We start from the raw sequence: 16,000 nt of genomic DNA on the forward strand, positions 1-16,000 counted from the left end.
AGGGTGCCACTTACTGGTAGAGAGGACGTGGAAGCGGATAGGAAATAAAGGTTCGAAAGGAAACCGCGTAGATGTACTCTACCAGGTCATGCAGGAGGTATCGCTTAGGCCTGAAAGAAAAAGCAACAAACATCATAGCTAGGTGAGGTATACAGCTAGAGACAAAAAATTTTAAGTCCCCCACTCCAAGCCTATCAAGGGCCTGTTTCTTCAGTCTAAATTTGTCATTTTCCTTACAACAGGGGAACAAATTTTGGCTGTCCGAATTCTTTACTGTTTGAAATAAAGAGGGATTAAGTTAGAAAACCATATGACCCAACATCAGCAATGGTAACAGTGCAAATCACAAACTGCAAAATCACTTGGTCACTGCACTAGCCGCAGGTGCCCACGTGCTGCCTGGAGGGGGACTGCGGCGGCATCCTCTGTGGAGAGGCTGGGGCTGCCCCACGCTGGGCAGAGCTCCTCCGACTGCCCCCCTGAGGCAAGATGTTGGTGCCTCTGGGAAAATGTATTTAAGGAAGGGCATAAATGCCACATGGGCAGAGAGGAGTGAGGAAAAAAAAGTGTAAGAAACAGCCCTGCAGACACCGGGTTGAGAGCACTATGAGGGAGAGGAGGTGCTCCAGGTACCCGAGCAGAGATTTCCCTCAGCTCACAGAGAGCCCAGCCTGAGCAGGTTTATCCCAAAGGACTGCAGCCTCTGGGAGAGCACTTGCTGGGGCTGGGGGAAAATGTGAAGAGGAAGGAGCAGCAGAGGGGAGCTGTTACAGACAGAGCCCATAACCTGCTGTTCCCCATCTCCCTGTGCTGCTCCAGGAGAGAGGTAGAGGAGTCAGGAGTGAAGTTCAGCCTGGGAAAAGAGTGGAAGGGAGAAGGTGTTGTTTTATTCCTTTTGTCTTTATTTCACACTATTCAAATCTATTTTCATTGACATTAAATTAATCTTTCCCAAGTCAAGTCTGGACCATGACAGCAGCCATTAAGCAATATTCCCCATCTTTTCTATCTCAATCTATAAGCTTTTCATACTATTTTAACCCACTGTCCTGTTGAGGAGAGGGAGTGAGCAGCTGGGTGAGCATCTAGCTGCTGGTCAAGGCTAATCCACCACGATCACACCAGATGAAGTATATATGGTGTGTTTTTAAAGCACACCTTTAATGTGCCTCTGCCATGTTGACTCAAATTCTGAACACAAGATTTTCAGTGCATAGACAGGAATGAATTTGCACAAGCCCACTGGGCAGTTTGTAAAAGAAGGAAGCCAGAAAGTTTATGGTAAAATTAAAAAAGGTTTGTTAACAAGACATCCCACTTTTGGTAGCAAATGGCTGCAATGGAATTGATTCACTTGCCTTTGGCTCGACTAAGAACATACCGTTCTCTTCAAATGCAAGAGGAAGAAATTAAGATAAATTCCCCCAAAAGAATGCATTCCCCCTCTCAAGATGGAGGGAAGGAAGTAGTCAGTCTCCTGCACACCTGCAGTAGTTCAAGCGAAACATGTAACACTGGGAGTTCCCATTCCTTTCTTGTTCAGGCTTCCCCTTAGCATTTTAATACTCCATCCTTTATAGACGGCTCAGATTGAGAGAGACATCTCCCTTGCCTTTCATGGTATCCTACAACATTCTGAAAGACGACAGAACCCCAAATTACTACTACTTTAGCCTGTAAAAGCAAATTAAGGCAAAACATTCTAACAGATATACTTAAAGGTAGCTCAGTAGATCTGGAAGAATTCCAAAGAATTCAGCACTCAAAGCTCCTTATCAACTTCATCCAGGTGGCCAGCTTACAGAACCCCAGAAAGATTTGCATTTATGAAGCTACACTAAAGGACCACCATCAAAAACAAGATAGTAAGCTTTCTTCTGTTATTAGAACTTAAAACAGAAACAAAAAGCAGTAATGTCAATTTTACTTAGCTGAGAAGAAAAATCACTTCATTTTCATTAGTTATTAGCAGGGTTTTTTTACAAAACTTTTTTTTGTCCTTACACTTAAATATCCTCGTGCCTATCCAGAGGCTGTATAAGGCAATTTCACATTTATCCTGGTATGGAAGAATGTATACTACAGCAAAACTTAAAATGTGAAAATAAATACTGCTTGTTCCCTTACAAATTACCAAACATTAACAATACAACTGCACCAAGAATAGAATCACATTGAAGTGTCATTACATTAACCACAATACTAGCAGACAGTAAGCTCTAGTGAGCATTAGCATTCAAGACAGAAGATTGAATGAGTGGCTGAAGCAAAACCAATGCCATTAGGGGAACCGGTACAAAAAAAAAATCTGTTCCATCATAGAGCAGGAAGGGAAAAAAATCCCACCAGAACCACAGAAACAGAATGCCATTTTACACAATTAATACTTTATACTCAAACTAGTAACTTCTTTTAAAAAACAAAAAAAGTGTCTCATACAGCTTTAGTCAAAGGTTATGCTGCAGAGTTCCTCTGGTTTTCCAACACTGATTTGGATATTTGGTTTACATTATCATTTATTCAAGGTCTTTTCACTCATTGTTACATGTCTGAAACTGTATTCCTTGCAGTGAGAGCCTGGCATCCTTGCTTGAATTCCTGCCTCTGAAACCTGGGCACTGAACTCCTGCCCTTCGTTAAAGTGCCAAAAATCTGAGACTTTGAAACTGTAAGAACACATTGAAAGTTTAGCCAATTGCTCCTTTTGTTTGGCTGAAGCGTGTTCTATTTAGTGTTCAATTCTCAATTTCATCTGCAGTTGCAGCAGTTGCTTCTACCAAGAAAGCAATAAACCTAAACAGGCCCCTCTCCTTCCTTTTGTGGGAGGTGGCTTTGGACATATATTGACCCATCTTCACGTTTGTGCTCATGAGATAAAACCCTGACTCAAGCGGTTAATTTCATCTCATTTTGTAGTTTTGCATTAGATGTATCCACCTAACACTATGTATCTATTATCTTTGCTAAAAAATTGGTTTTAAACAGCTGTCTACGTTTTTAACGTGACATCAAATATCCCAGTGACTTCCTGCTTTCACTGACATCCCAGTGAAAGCAGCTTCAAGTTACTTAAATAACCTTACTGTTGCTGTTCTAGCCCTTTCAGCCCACCATTAGCTTCTGTCTCTTATTTGGCTAGTTTCTGAGCAGTAGCTCCTCAGCATGATCCAGAAGAAGCTGAAGACCTGCTCATTGCCTTTTCCAGACCACCAGCATGCAGCACACCCAGCCTAGCTGCCACAGTAACCTCTCCCTCAACAGCTCAGTCACAGCACTGAGGAAAGGGGCATTGCACGAGTAAAAGACGAAGCAGCCACAATCTCCACGCTATGGAAATAAAGAGTTGTCACTGGATCCAACAGCATCAAAAAACAAACATGGAAAAAAAAGTCATCGCAGATAACCCTTTTGCAAAACAAAGATTCTATGTGTGTTTTTGGTGTGTGAAGGGGGAAAATGGATACGCACGAAAGAGAAAAAAAAGAGAGCTGTTCAGCATCATTTATATCTCGACTAATTAGCAACTGTTATCTTTATCAATGGATCTAATGTTCCTTTAACCACATATATTGGATGACAACCAGCTCCACTGCTACACTACATGCTTTGCATGGACCCATTACTTTGGCACTTGCCACACTGTTTATTCTTAACGCTAATGAACCAAGTTAAACCTTTTGTACACAAAAATCTTTCAAGAGATCCACTGTTTCTACCCATTTTAATTCCAGGTGGATTCCACACAGCTTTAGCAGAATTTTCTCCAAATCTACGTCGTCTAGCATGTTCCCCCCAAGACTGCCTATTTCTTAGTGCGCACACACATAATGTTAAATGCAATGAGGCCCAGACTAGGATTTTCAGAGTACTCACAATAACAGCTTGAGTCATTTTTCCTCCCAAAAAGGAGGTGGAATGTATTGCAGCTCAAACTGTGTGCACGGATGGAGAAATTAAATGTACTGTGCAGCATGCCAAAAAATGACACCAAAAAGAAGTACTTCGGTTAATTAGAATCAGAAAAGTAACCTACCCAGCCAAGGCGTATGTTTTCCCTTTAGCATCAGGATCCTTAATTGCATTAATAATTGCCTTTGCCACATCAGCCACCTGTGAGGAACAAATTCATACAATTACCAACAGAAAACAGGACTGCATCAACGCACTCCTCTTTCAGAAGTGATTTAAAGAGGGAAAAGAAAAAATTCAATACACACACACACACAAAGGATTTGGGATTGTCTTGTTTTACTGAAAACTTACATATATTGGCTGCTTCACTGTTTTTTTTCCCAGAGCAATAAGAGGCACACCGCCAAACCAGCGCATGTCTGATAGAGAGACACATATATAACTTGAGAATTAAATCTGCCAATCCTTTCAGTATGAAAATAACCAATACATTTTGCACTATGCTGAAAATTGACTTAACTTTTAAAAAAACAAAACAAAAACAAGATTAGGAAGAACTACCATCCAATTCCAGTAACGCTGTTTTCAATGCACATTTAGTTTTCTTATTAGCGACAGGAAGGCTGTATTTGCTGTTTAGTTAGAGTAGTTCAGGACATCTCAGCTTTACAAGACAGAAGAAGATTCCACTCTACCCTGTCTAGCAATTTTGCTGGTGATACACCAGAGTCGTTACTGTTGCTTGTGAGCCCAGAGCAAATCAGGTCGATTTTTACATTCCAGCATTACCAAACTGAAAAACTACTTTCAGGGTAAACTACTTTGAGGGTTAAGATGACCAGACCTCAGCTCAGAACAATCTAAATGAAAAAAATAAAACAAAAAAAACCAATAAACCACACACATCCCTCCATCAAAAAATAAACCAAAGAAAATCATACATCAAAGTCTAACCAGATTCAAAAAGAATTCAGTAAGGAGACAAAAAGTTATTGTTTCCCATTACAGACCTTTAGTTAACAAAATAAAGTACATTCCTGATAAAAACTTACTTCTGCTTTTCAGAAGCAAATCACATTTTCCCTCTGTTCTCTAGACAGGTATACAAATTGTATGTGGTTTTACTATTTCAAGAGTACATACTTGCATAATGATTGAGAAATCGGTCCTCTCTCCCAAACATCTCGGAGGGCTTCAAAATTATAGCATCTGGAAATTCTTCCCTCACTGTTTTCTCTCCAACAGCCTATCATTCAATTAAAATTAATGTATTCATTAGATTCATTCTCAACAGACCAAAAGAGGATGCCTTTTCAGAACTTAATGCATCCTGACTACAGCACTGAAAGAAATGACATCATCAGTAGCACAAAAATTATTTATATCTGACCCACTTGATCTTTGAGATGCTAGGCTAAGATAAAGGTCTTGCAGAACATCCCAGAAGTCCCATAAACACATCACAGAATCATCATAGAATTGTCCGGGTTGGAAGGGACCTTAAAGATCATCCAGTTCCAACCTCCCATCATGGGCAGAGACATCCCCCACTAGATCAGGCTGCTCAGAGCCCCATCCAGCCTGGCCTTAAAAACTTCCAGGGATGGGGCTTCCACCCCCTCTCTGGGCAACCTGTGCCAGTGTGTCACCACCCTCATGGGGAAGAACTTCTTCCTAACGTCCAAATTGAATCGATCCATCTCTAGCTTTAATACATTCCCTCTAGTCCTATCACTACCCGACATCCTAACAAGCCCCTCACCAGCCTTCTCCTAGGCCCCCTTGAGATACTGGAAGCCACAATAAGGTCTCCTCGGAGCCTTCTTCTCTGCAGACTGAAGAGACCCAACTCTCTCAGTCTGTCTTCACAGGAGAGGTGCTCCAGCCCTCTCATCATCCTCGTGGCCCTTCTCTGGACACGGTCCAGCACGTCCGTATCTTTCTTGTAATGGGGGCTCCAGAACTGGACGCAGTACTCCAGGTGGGGCCTCACAAGTGTGGAGTAGAGGGGCAGAATCACCTCCCTCGACCTGCTGGCCACGCACCTCTTGATGCAGCCCAGGACACGATTGGCTTTCTGGGCTGCAAGTGCCACTGACGGCTCATGCTGAGTTTCTCGTCCACCAGGACCCCCAAGTCCTTTTCTTCCGGGCTGCTCTCAAGCCCATCACTGCCCAGCCTATATCAGTGCTCGGGATTCCCTCGACATAGATCATTTGTTCTGACCGCGATACAATACAGTCTCACTAGTGAAGTGACACAACTTTAAAGTGGCAAAGTTCAAAAAGGAAGAAGCCTAACCTAAGCACCTCTCTTGTTTATGTCAGACCAGAGCTTGTAAGGAAACAAAATGTTTACATAACCCCTACTACATTATCAGAAAACTCCAACTGCCTAAGCACAGTTAGACATTCCAGTGGCAGCTATCTACTTACAATGGGCTGGCCAATTCAGTAAGGCCTACCCATCCTATAGAGTGCTATCAAATTTTTAACCGCCTTTTTAAAAGAACTTTATGCTAAAGACAAGGCAGAGTACAGTGAGCTCAAGCGAAATAAAAACAGGTCAAACTTGGACAATGGCTATATTGAAAAGAGAAGATCATTCCTCCTAATAAGGAAAAAAATAACAGGACAACAAAACCAGATAATGGCTTTTTTGTACAGGGCAGGTGACAATCCCACTCCAAGGGCCTGTAATCACAGTCCTCATCTGTCTCTGCAGCATTCATGTTGGCATCAACTACTTACTTTGTTAGGTCACTCCAGCCTTAGATGTTAAGCCTGATATCAGATCCCAAACCATCAAACCAGTTCTTTCCTAACGACAGTCATTTTAGATGCAAAGATATTCAAGGGCAGAAGAAAGTTTTCAAAAATACAAGATCTATTCCCCTTCAAAGCACATGAAGTACTATGGATTTCTAACTCCAATAAGCACAGTAACTCAAAAATTCCTCAGCTGCAGAAAACATTCCACAGTAAATTCATACACAGATTTCCTTCAAATAGACCCAGTTTCAGGGCAGGGGATGGGGATGACACACCAACATCAAAACAGCAGGCTCCCAGAAAATATATTCAAGAGGATTCCAGACTTACTTTACTCCTGAGGTATTTGGAAGGACTCTTCATACTGGCATTCAGGTGAGAGATATGAATGAGTGTTTCCACACCAGCTTCTCTAGCTATCTGTGCAATACGTGCAGGAATATTTACAAATTCATCTTCAAAACTGAAGTTTCTAGACAAGGGCAAAACCCAAAATTTTACTTTAAAAGCAATAAACGATGGCTGCATACCAACCAAATAGCAAAAATTACATATTACTTGAATATATTTCAAAAATCTATCTTTACAGGGTTTTTAGAAAGTTTCTTTTTATTAGAGACACTTTGTGTAATAAAAATTAGACGTAACTGAGCTTCAGTTACAGGGTCTGCTTTTTTACCTCTTAAGATTAAATAAGTATGAAAAATCCTCTTGCTCACCAGTCTCTGACAAATAGAAAACTTTTCCCAACGGAAACCAGAATTTAAAAAATTTTTTTAAGGAACTGCTGCATTTTGAAATCTGAGCAAAGCTTTTTTACACTACCTGCTCAAAATTTGACTTGACTTCATGAACTCCGTTATACTACAAAGCAGTTAAAAATTTTGGAGCAGTCTAAGTTAGGGCAGACGCCGGGCATGGGGTAAGTGGGCAAAACCAGACCAAAGAACACACACAGGTGCTTATGCAAACGGAAAATTTTACATTGACAGAACAGTCAGAACCATTTCACAGCAGCTGTAAGAAACTTCAAGGAGAAGCAGGCAGGAAGAAAAACAACTCCACTCACTTTATGGCATTCAAGGGGCCTAAATTAGGGGATTCAACTGTAATCTAGTTTGGCATCTAATCAAGAACAATACAGAAGCTCTGTCTCCAAGCAGAACTGACACTATAGGCTGGCGACAGCCCCAAAATTCTCCACCAACTATCTCAAGACTGCAAGAACAAGAGCTGAGTTCTCATGTCTTTATATTGTCCTTGTAAGCACACTGCTCCATCTTTTCCATTTGCTTTGGGTAACAAACATCTTGTCCAAATGCCTGTCTCTCTGGCCTTATCTACTCCCACAGCTCTTCAGATCCCACTGGAGTCTAAAGAAAGCCTTAAAAATAAAAAGTTATTTTTGACCCTTCAATTACTAATCTGATCCTGGGAACCATCACTCCTGTTCTACTCACGAAAATAGATTTTACAAACACACAAGAACGCACAGCATCCCTCCTGTAACTATGGAGTTTTCAAACAACATCGTATACACAGATGAGACTGTACACTAATACTAGGCAAGGAGGAAAGTAATGGCAGGCTTTAGTTTTTTTGACTGATCTTTACTTCTAATTTTACTTCCCCCGCTCCCCTGCCCTCCACTTAAGTTTTTCATAGACTTTGGGATGATTACAGTGGTTAGTCTGACCTCATGTTTAACAGAACACAGAATTTTATCTCAGGGTTCCAGCACCACCATTGACACCAACACGTATAAAATATGTAACTTTTGTGCAATACAGTGGTCAGTTTTGGAACAGTTAGAAGCTTTTAACATGTTCCAAGACTCATCTGTCTTTGAATCTGTTGTAACTGTGACAAGGTTTGGGGTTTCTGAACTACAATGAAACTTCTTGTTGTTGCACTTCCTTTCAATAACAAAGAAACTATCCCTTTTATGTCATACTTTTTACATGAGTCCTAAAATTTTAAAGGTGGAAGTACATGAAATATATATCTGAAAGAAAAACAGAGATTACATTGTCCTTGGGACAACTGCGCTGTCTTTTCCTTGTTCCCTCCCACATTACATAAGAAATTCTTCTGTTTTGACAGCAATAAGCACTTGAACTCTTATATTCATAATTTAGTAACGGTGCAAAACAATCCTGCCATGTTGGCCTGTACATTTTTACCCATATCCCAAAGTCTGAAGATATAAAAAGAACCTAAAACCTTGTCAGATGCACAAGGCCAAGGCTAATTGAGGTTTGGTGGGCTTTTCCCTAAATAATCTATGTTGTAGACTCCAACAGTGGGCCAAGGAGCTAAGTGACTATCAGAAAAAGAAAGCACCTCTACCCATTTGGACACGAAATCAAAGTGTCTCTCAGAAGTTATGTATGATATTTGACTAGACAAGAAACAGCTGAAATAGTACATCTGTTGGCAAGCACCTATTTTAGGGAAGATAATTGTACTATTTGGGACTACTAATTCTATTAATACAATTTGACTTCCAATTCTACAATCTGAATATCAAATGGATGTTCACAAAACAAAATAAACAAAAGAAAACAAATAAAAAAAGAGAGCAACAAAGGCATTACGCTTGTAAATGTAAATGAAATTGTCTACTACAACTGCAAAACTATGTACTGTAGTACTGTATAAGAGCAAATCAGACAACTAATGAGGTTTCTGTCTGGGAGTTTTGCACAGGGCTTTTGATTAAAATAATTGCACACATGCAATTAAAAAAATATATGAGGCTATTATAGGTATTTTAAAAATAAAATAAATATGGGATTTTTTAAATATATTTCAAAAAACTATTTTTAAAAATTATTTACCAGAAAATGCTTTTTTAGCTAATAGTGTCTATGCCAAAATTCTATCAAGGAATTATTAGTCATAATCTTAGGGACTCTCCATTAGCTATTCCTGTGTATTAAAATTTAACAGAGAATAGGAAAAGACTGATTATAGGTTATTCTAGTGGGCTACAATGCATCACTATGCCAAAGTGACAAGATGAAAGTCCACTTCTGTATAAATGTACATATGAGCTCACAGAAACCAGTGAGCCTTCGTCAGCTACAGGAAGGCACCCATGAAACATTTGTAAGGTGTACGAAAGCAGCACACTGAACTCTGATGGAACAAAAGCTGTACAATAGAAAATCACAGAAGGAATGCACTTTTCAAGAGCAGGTAACCACCAGGACTCTAGTTGACCACTTAAAGAAACGGAAGAACTTTTATATGCAAAACTTTAGTTTTGCCTTTTCACAGAAGCCAAGAATGTCAGCGTCCCTGCATACTGCACACATGCTGTAAACGTGGCTACAATGCCCAATACTTGATTCAAATCAAGGGGGGAAGGAAAATTACTTGGTTTCCCATTCCTTTCCAACAAGATTAATGACCACATTGCTGTGTTCCACGGCTCTTCGGATAGAGTCTTTGTCCTTGCAGTCCCACTCCTGCAACCAGAGCATCAAATGGGAAAAAGATGAGATAATGTGTAAATAGGCATAATCAAAGAAAGCTCTTTCACACTATTTCCATTTAGAGGCTAAACAATAGCTGGAGTTCTGACTTTGAGAATGATTAACAGACTTCCTTGTATAGCAATGGTATTGTATTTGATCTAAAGCCAAAGCCAAAGACTTACTAAGAAGAGAAGTTGCCCCAGGTCACCCATCGGCCGCAGATACATGAGGTCATACTGATCACAGCGATAGGGTATGATTACTTGAGATCCAATGCGACCTTAACATTCAAAAAAAAAGTTTCATTTATCTTCAAGCTATTCTGTAATTTTAAGTAGATGAACTTCTCAATACATAAAACTTCCTTTTTACACTGGCATTAAAGCACAACAAATACACACAGATATCTTGAATAGTTATCTGCAAAGCTAGAAGTAGAACAGAAATAGCTTTTTGAACCTACACCACTGGAATTCTTAAGCAGGGACATATTTGTAAGACGAAACACAGAAGCTTGCAAAAAGTTTGTTAACGAAACATCACAGTGTGTGCTACAAATATAATACAATACCTAAAAATGTGTCACATCTAAGGATATTTGCATTTTTAAAGTTGCATGGAAAGGATAAGAGAAAAAAGCAAGTGTTATTTTCTAAAACTTAAATTCAAAAGGGCAATTTCGAAGAATTCCAATCAAATTCCTGCAAATATTTTAGTAAAACGGCCTAATAAGGCCAAAACCAGAAGAATCTAATACATGTTTTACCTCTCCTCAGATCTGCATTTTACAGACTGAAAAATAGAGCTTGATGGAGAATGACTAATTCTAATGACTTTAATAAGCTTCTAAATTTCCCAGATTACAACAGTTTTTACTAATTGTCACATCTTGACACTCTAGCAGAACAAACACTACAAAAGTACCACACAAAACATTTAAGATCCAAAATGCCAGATTTACAGATTATCCTGCAACATGAAGAAAAAGCAGAGCTTCAATAAAAAAATTTTATTTCTTTTAAATCAGTATTCCTGGGGAATATTACCTAAACGGTTGACAACATAACGTCCTAGGAAACCTGTAGCCCCAAAAACAGTGGCCACGATGCCACTAACAGAGGATCGGCCACTTCTTCCATGAGGCATCACTGCATGGTGAACCTGGCGGTGCTGTGGCAACACAGACGGTGCTGCCGCTAACACAGAAAGGCCAGGGCCTGCAACACAAAACAAGAGAGAGAATGTGACAGTAGCTAAAAGTCAGCAGTGTCAAAACACAGTTATCCTTATTTTTCTCATTATGGATCCATTTTTTCTAATCTCAGCAAAAATTTCCTGAGTCAAGACTCCTGAGAGGCTATTTCAGAGATATCTGGATAGCTCAGAGTGCAGCAGTGACCTGTTGATAAAAGGCAAAGACTAAATCGAGAATAGTCACCACATGCAGGTCCCACCCAAGTACATCCATATGGGCTGCATCAAGAGGTGCATGGCCAGCAGGTCAAGGGAGGTGATTCTGCTCCTCTACTCCACGCTTTTGCAGACCCACCTGGAGTACTGCGTCCAGTTCTGGAGCCCACAGCACAAAAAAGATATGGATGTGCTGTAGCATGTCCAGAGAAGGGCCACAAGGATGATGAGAGGGCTGGAGCACCTCTCCTATGAAGACAGACTGAGAGAGTTGGGGTTGTTCAGTCTGCAGAGAAGGCGGCTCCGAGGAGACCTTATTGTGGCCTTCCAGTATCTCAAGGGGCCTACAAGAAAGCTGCTGAGGGGCTTTTTTAGGATGTTGGGTAGTGATAGGACTAGAGGGAATGGATTGAAGCCAGAGATGGATCGGTTCAAATTGGACATTAGGCAGAAGTTCTTCCCCATGAGGTTGGTGAGACACTGGCACAGGTTGCCCAGAGAGGGGGTGGAAGCCCCATCCCTGGAAGTTTTTAAGGCCAAGCCGGATGGGGCTCTGGGCAACCTGGTCTAGTGGGGGATGTCCCTGCCCATGGCAAGGGGGTTGGAGCTAGATGATCTTTAAGGTCCCTTCCAACCCAGACAATTCTATGATTCTGTGATTCTATATCCTGTTCCAAGACCTGGGAACTGCAGGACAAAGACCTCAGAATTGCTCTAGAGGCACTTAACCAGACTTTCTACCTCAGTGTCACTATAGAAGACCCAAACGTTGGAAGAGGCAGCAATCCTCCTACATCATAGCTCTGGAGTGAAGGAAAATTATAAAATATAAAGAGCCAGATCCATGATGCCCACAATACTGCCTCAAAACTGCTAGGAAAATCTGAAAGCCCCTGTAATAGGACAGCATTAGGATACTGAGATAAATTGACAAGGTAGCTCCAACAGGGAGTTTGAAAAGAAAGAACAGATGTCCTCTCCAACCAAGTGAGCCAAAAGCAAAAAAATAAACAGCTTGTAAGAGGTTTTGGAAATCAGAAGTGTTTAGTGTCACTACATGTCCATGCTCATGCAAAAAAAGGAGCAAATGAAATACAGAATGCATAAACATACTAACTACAGACATATGGCTGTTGACAAGAGCAGACGATAAGAGCTGTCTTTGGAAAACTAGCTTGAGGATGTAACAGAAATCCAGTAACTGACCTTCCAACTTCTAGTAAGTCACACCCATAAGTGTTTTTTGGATAAGAATACACAAGTCTAATCTTCCCCATATAAATCTAAGTAGCAAGAATCATCATGAAAACAAGATCTGAGGGGTGGGTGTCAAGGGGAAGGAGACAATCTCTTCTCAGTGGTGCCCAACAATAGAACAAGAAATAACAGGTTTAAGTTAGAGCATAGGATGTTCCACCTCAACATGAGGAGAAACTTCTTTCCTGTGAGGGTGACAGAGCACTGGAACAGGCTGCCCAGGGAGGTTGTGGAGTCCCCTTCTCTGGAGACTTTCAAAACCTGCCTGGATGCGTTCCTATGTGGCTGCCCCAGGGGATCCTGCTCTGGCAGGGGGGTTGGCCTAGATGATCTCCAGAGGTCCCTTCCAACCCCTGACATTCTGTGATTAGGAAACAACAACAACAAAAACCAATCCCACTTGTACACTAAAGGAGTACATCTTATCCTGATAGAATCAGGTATATTACCAGTTACATGGTGGCACTAATGCTGTAGCCATGATATTAAGAAGATCAAAAGGCCAGGGTACGTTTGGATGTAAATTATATTTTGTTAGACAAGTTGACAAGAGTTCAAACCAGAAAATCCAACAAGATTTCAGTGCCCAAAGGAGGTGCTTCTCTACCTAGAAGTTTGTCTATTCTTTCTCTCTCCATACACCACAAATTAGAATAAAAGATACTACATCTCCAATTTTGTCCTGAAAGGTAGTTTGACAACCACTTAACTAAAGCAATTGCACATATACTCTTGTACTTGTCGAATTACTATATTATGCCTAGAAACTGCTAGAAATGTTACAAGTAAGATATTATCTACACAGACTTCAAGTAGTTATGACTTCCTAAAAAGCAACTCTCCTACAAAACAGGTCCAAGCGCAGGAACAGTTAAAATGGGCATAATATCTGTCTTAAAGCGACAGATATGCAGGGCCTCTCCATTACTGCAGCAGACCTTGACACTAACAATGAGAAAGAAGCAAAAAATCTAAGTTCAAAAATAAAACTAAAAAAAGAAAAGCAAAACCACTCCAAAAGTCACACCATGTATCAAACATCGACTGGAGTTTAACTGATGTATACACTCCTACGGCATCCAATTAATGTCTAAAAACCTGGCATGCAGTTTTAAAAGTATCACAGTATGCTCATCTTAAACTTTGTAATACTTCAAACTGAAATTTTAAGGAACCTGCCAACTCATCATTACCATATTCACTACTTCACTCTCTGCTTTTTCTATCATCCAGTTAATTTAACAATGCCCTCTAAAATCTGCGTGTACACTTCTGCAGAATTACAGTGAGGGTAAAGATTGTAATTTCAGAGGATTTCTAGAACAGCACATCTTAAAACATATTACCACACTGTCCTTACAACATTATCTGACACAGACTACACAAGATATAGCCCATATTCTAAGTTTTGATGTTCAAAACTCTTAGAGAGGGGTTGCTTTTTTTCTTTGTTCTTTTAAACAAGAACAACATTACAAACTCAGAAATGAAATCCGTAGCATACACTGAATATTCCACACACCATAAAGCCTGTAGTAATGTAATGTGTACTTGGAGAGTGGAGATTAATCAAGCTCAGTTTAAGTGCTATAAGAAAGGATAACACCAAGGGAGTCAGTTGGATGATCTCGTTACTTTCATTCTTGTAGTGTTCCAATTATGAGGTTTGTTATTTATTTTTTATGAAAAGCAGATTCACAAAAAAAAATGGGTTCTTTACAGCCAGCAGGATTCCTTCAAGCATGCCCAAAAGCTACATGGTATGCCGAGATAATGAAACAGAAAGCTTGGTGACTCAGTACTTTGTTTCCATACACTTCTCTTTCTAAAGGTTTGTAAAAAAAAAAAAAAATATATGCAATGCTTATGTTTACAGAGTTAATAGAATCTCTGTTACCATTAGATAGGAACACATTTCAGACTTTACAACACAAAACCTAAAAGCAACAAGATTTCAGTACACTGTAAGCATCTGTTCAAAAAAGTATTATTAAGCTGACCAAGCCATGCCAGAAAAACAAGAAAGTTAATCTGAAAAGAAGTATACACGTCCTTCAACTGCTTTGCTTTTTTCACATTATTTCTGCAAAAACTATTGGTAAGAGGCTCTTCATGATTCTATCACTATCACACTAATAAATAATATCCAATTACTGTTCTGTGTTCTCTCACTTCTGTGTACACAGTTGTTATTACTTGCTTTAAACTGTAAGGTCTTTAGTGGTGTGTATCTTCTCTCGCTCCACAACTGTACGTGATCTGTGACTCATTATCATCATCTATGGCTACATGCTCAATTAGTACTACATTATTTTAAAAAGCTTTGAGGTAAGGGTATTCATAAAACTCAAAGAAAGCAAGCTAGAGATCATCACACTGGTTCACTGCCAGTGTGGGACCTTGCAGATGGTATGAAGCCCTACCAAAATGCAACATTTAGTAACTCATGACAACATAACTCAGTAGAGCCATATAGCTTTCAGTGCCCACGTTAGTATCTCCAGACAGAACAGCACTGCTCTACACAGTCTAACATAGGACATGCACAGTGATTTTTTTTTCCCCACAGCAATAGGCTTTTATCTTCTTCACTAATCAGAACCTTTTTGTAACTGGAAGTTTACTTTTACAATCCATATTTGAAGCAGTTTACAAATAACGGTTTGAATTGAAGCTCAAATATCGACACTAAAGCAGAAACATTTTTTTTCTTGAAAAGATATACTGCTCCAATTAAGAGTATGTTAAATTCTTTTCTTGCCTTTATCAATTAGCAAAACATGTTTGCCATCTCCCACTTAACAGAGAAGCACAAGCTTAATCAATTTATTAATAATCAGTTCTGTTTGGTGGCAAAGGCCCAGATACAAGCTTTAAATATAGTTTTGGTAGCCGAGAATGCTTACAGACCATGCCCAAAACGCCGAGATCACCTAAAGTTCTTAATACGAATCCAAACTTAGAGCCTACAGGGCAGCGTCTCACTTGCTGGGACGGTGACGGTCCCAGCGGGACAACCGACTGCACGGCTACACCGGCAGCCTGAGATAACGCCAGGGAGCCCTCTGGGCTTACAAACCCCAGCTGCCTAAAGAGCAGGAAGGCAGAAAAAAAAGACCGTTTCTGCCGCGACCAGCTCCTCCGGCCAGCTCCTCCGCAGCCCCTGTC

At 40.2% G+C, this 16,000-nt stretch overlaps 1 protein-coding gene across 1 annotated transcript in view; it reads right to left on the bottom strand.

Moving 5' to 3' along the window:
- NDUFA9 (NADH dehydrogenase (ubiquinone) 1 alpha subcomplex, 9, 39kDa) overlaps positions 1-11,382 on the bottom strand; it is a gene marked incomplete at its 5' end in the record, with an annotated part of 16,259 nt that extends 4,877 nt beyond the window's left edge. Inside the window, 8 exons of the mRNA XM_009864996.1 lie at positions 15-110; positions 4,034-4,110; positions 4,264-4,331; positions 5,056-5,158; positions 7,014-7,155; positions 10,065-10,156; positions 10,348-10,445; positions 11,212-11,382. Coding sequence (XP_009863298.1) covers positions 15-110; positions 4,034-4,110; positions 4,264-4,331; positions 5,056-5,158; positions 7,014-7,155; positions 10,065-10,156; positions 10,348-10,445; positions 11,212-11,382 — 847 coding nt within the window. The remainder of the gene's footprint in view (positions 1-14; positions 111-4,033; positions 4,111-4,263; positions 4,332-5,055; positions 5,159-7,013; positions 7,156-10,064; positions 10,157-10,347; positions 10,446-11,211) is intronic.
- Between the last annotated feature and the right edge of the window lie 4,618 nt (positions 11,383-16,000).

The sequence above is a fragment of the Apaloderma vittatum genome, unplaced genomic scaffold, assembly GCF_000703405.1.
Source record: "Apaloderma vittatum isolate BGI_N311 unplaced genomic scaffold, ASM70340v1 scaffold3430, whole genome shotgun sequence".
In the NCBI taxonomy this organism is placed as follows: Eukaryota; Metazoa; Chordata; class Aves; order Trogoniformes; family Trogonidae; genus Apaloderma; species Apaloderma vittatum.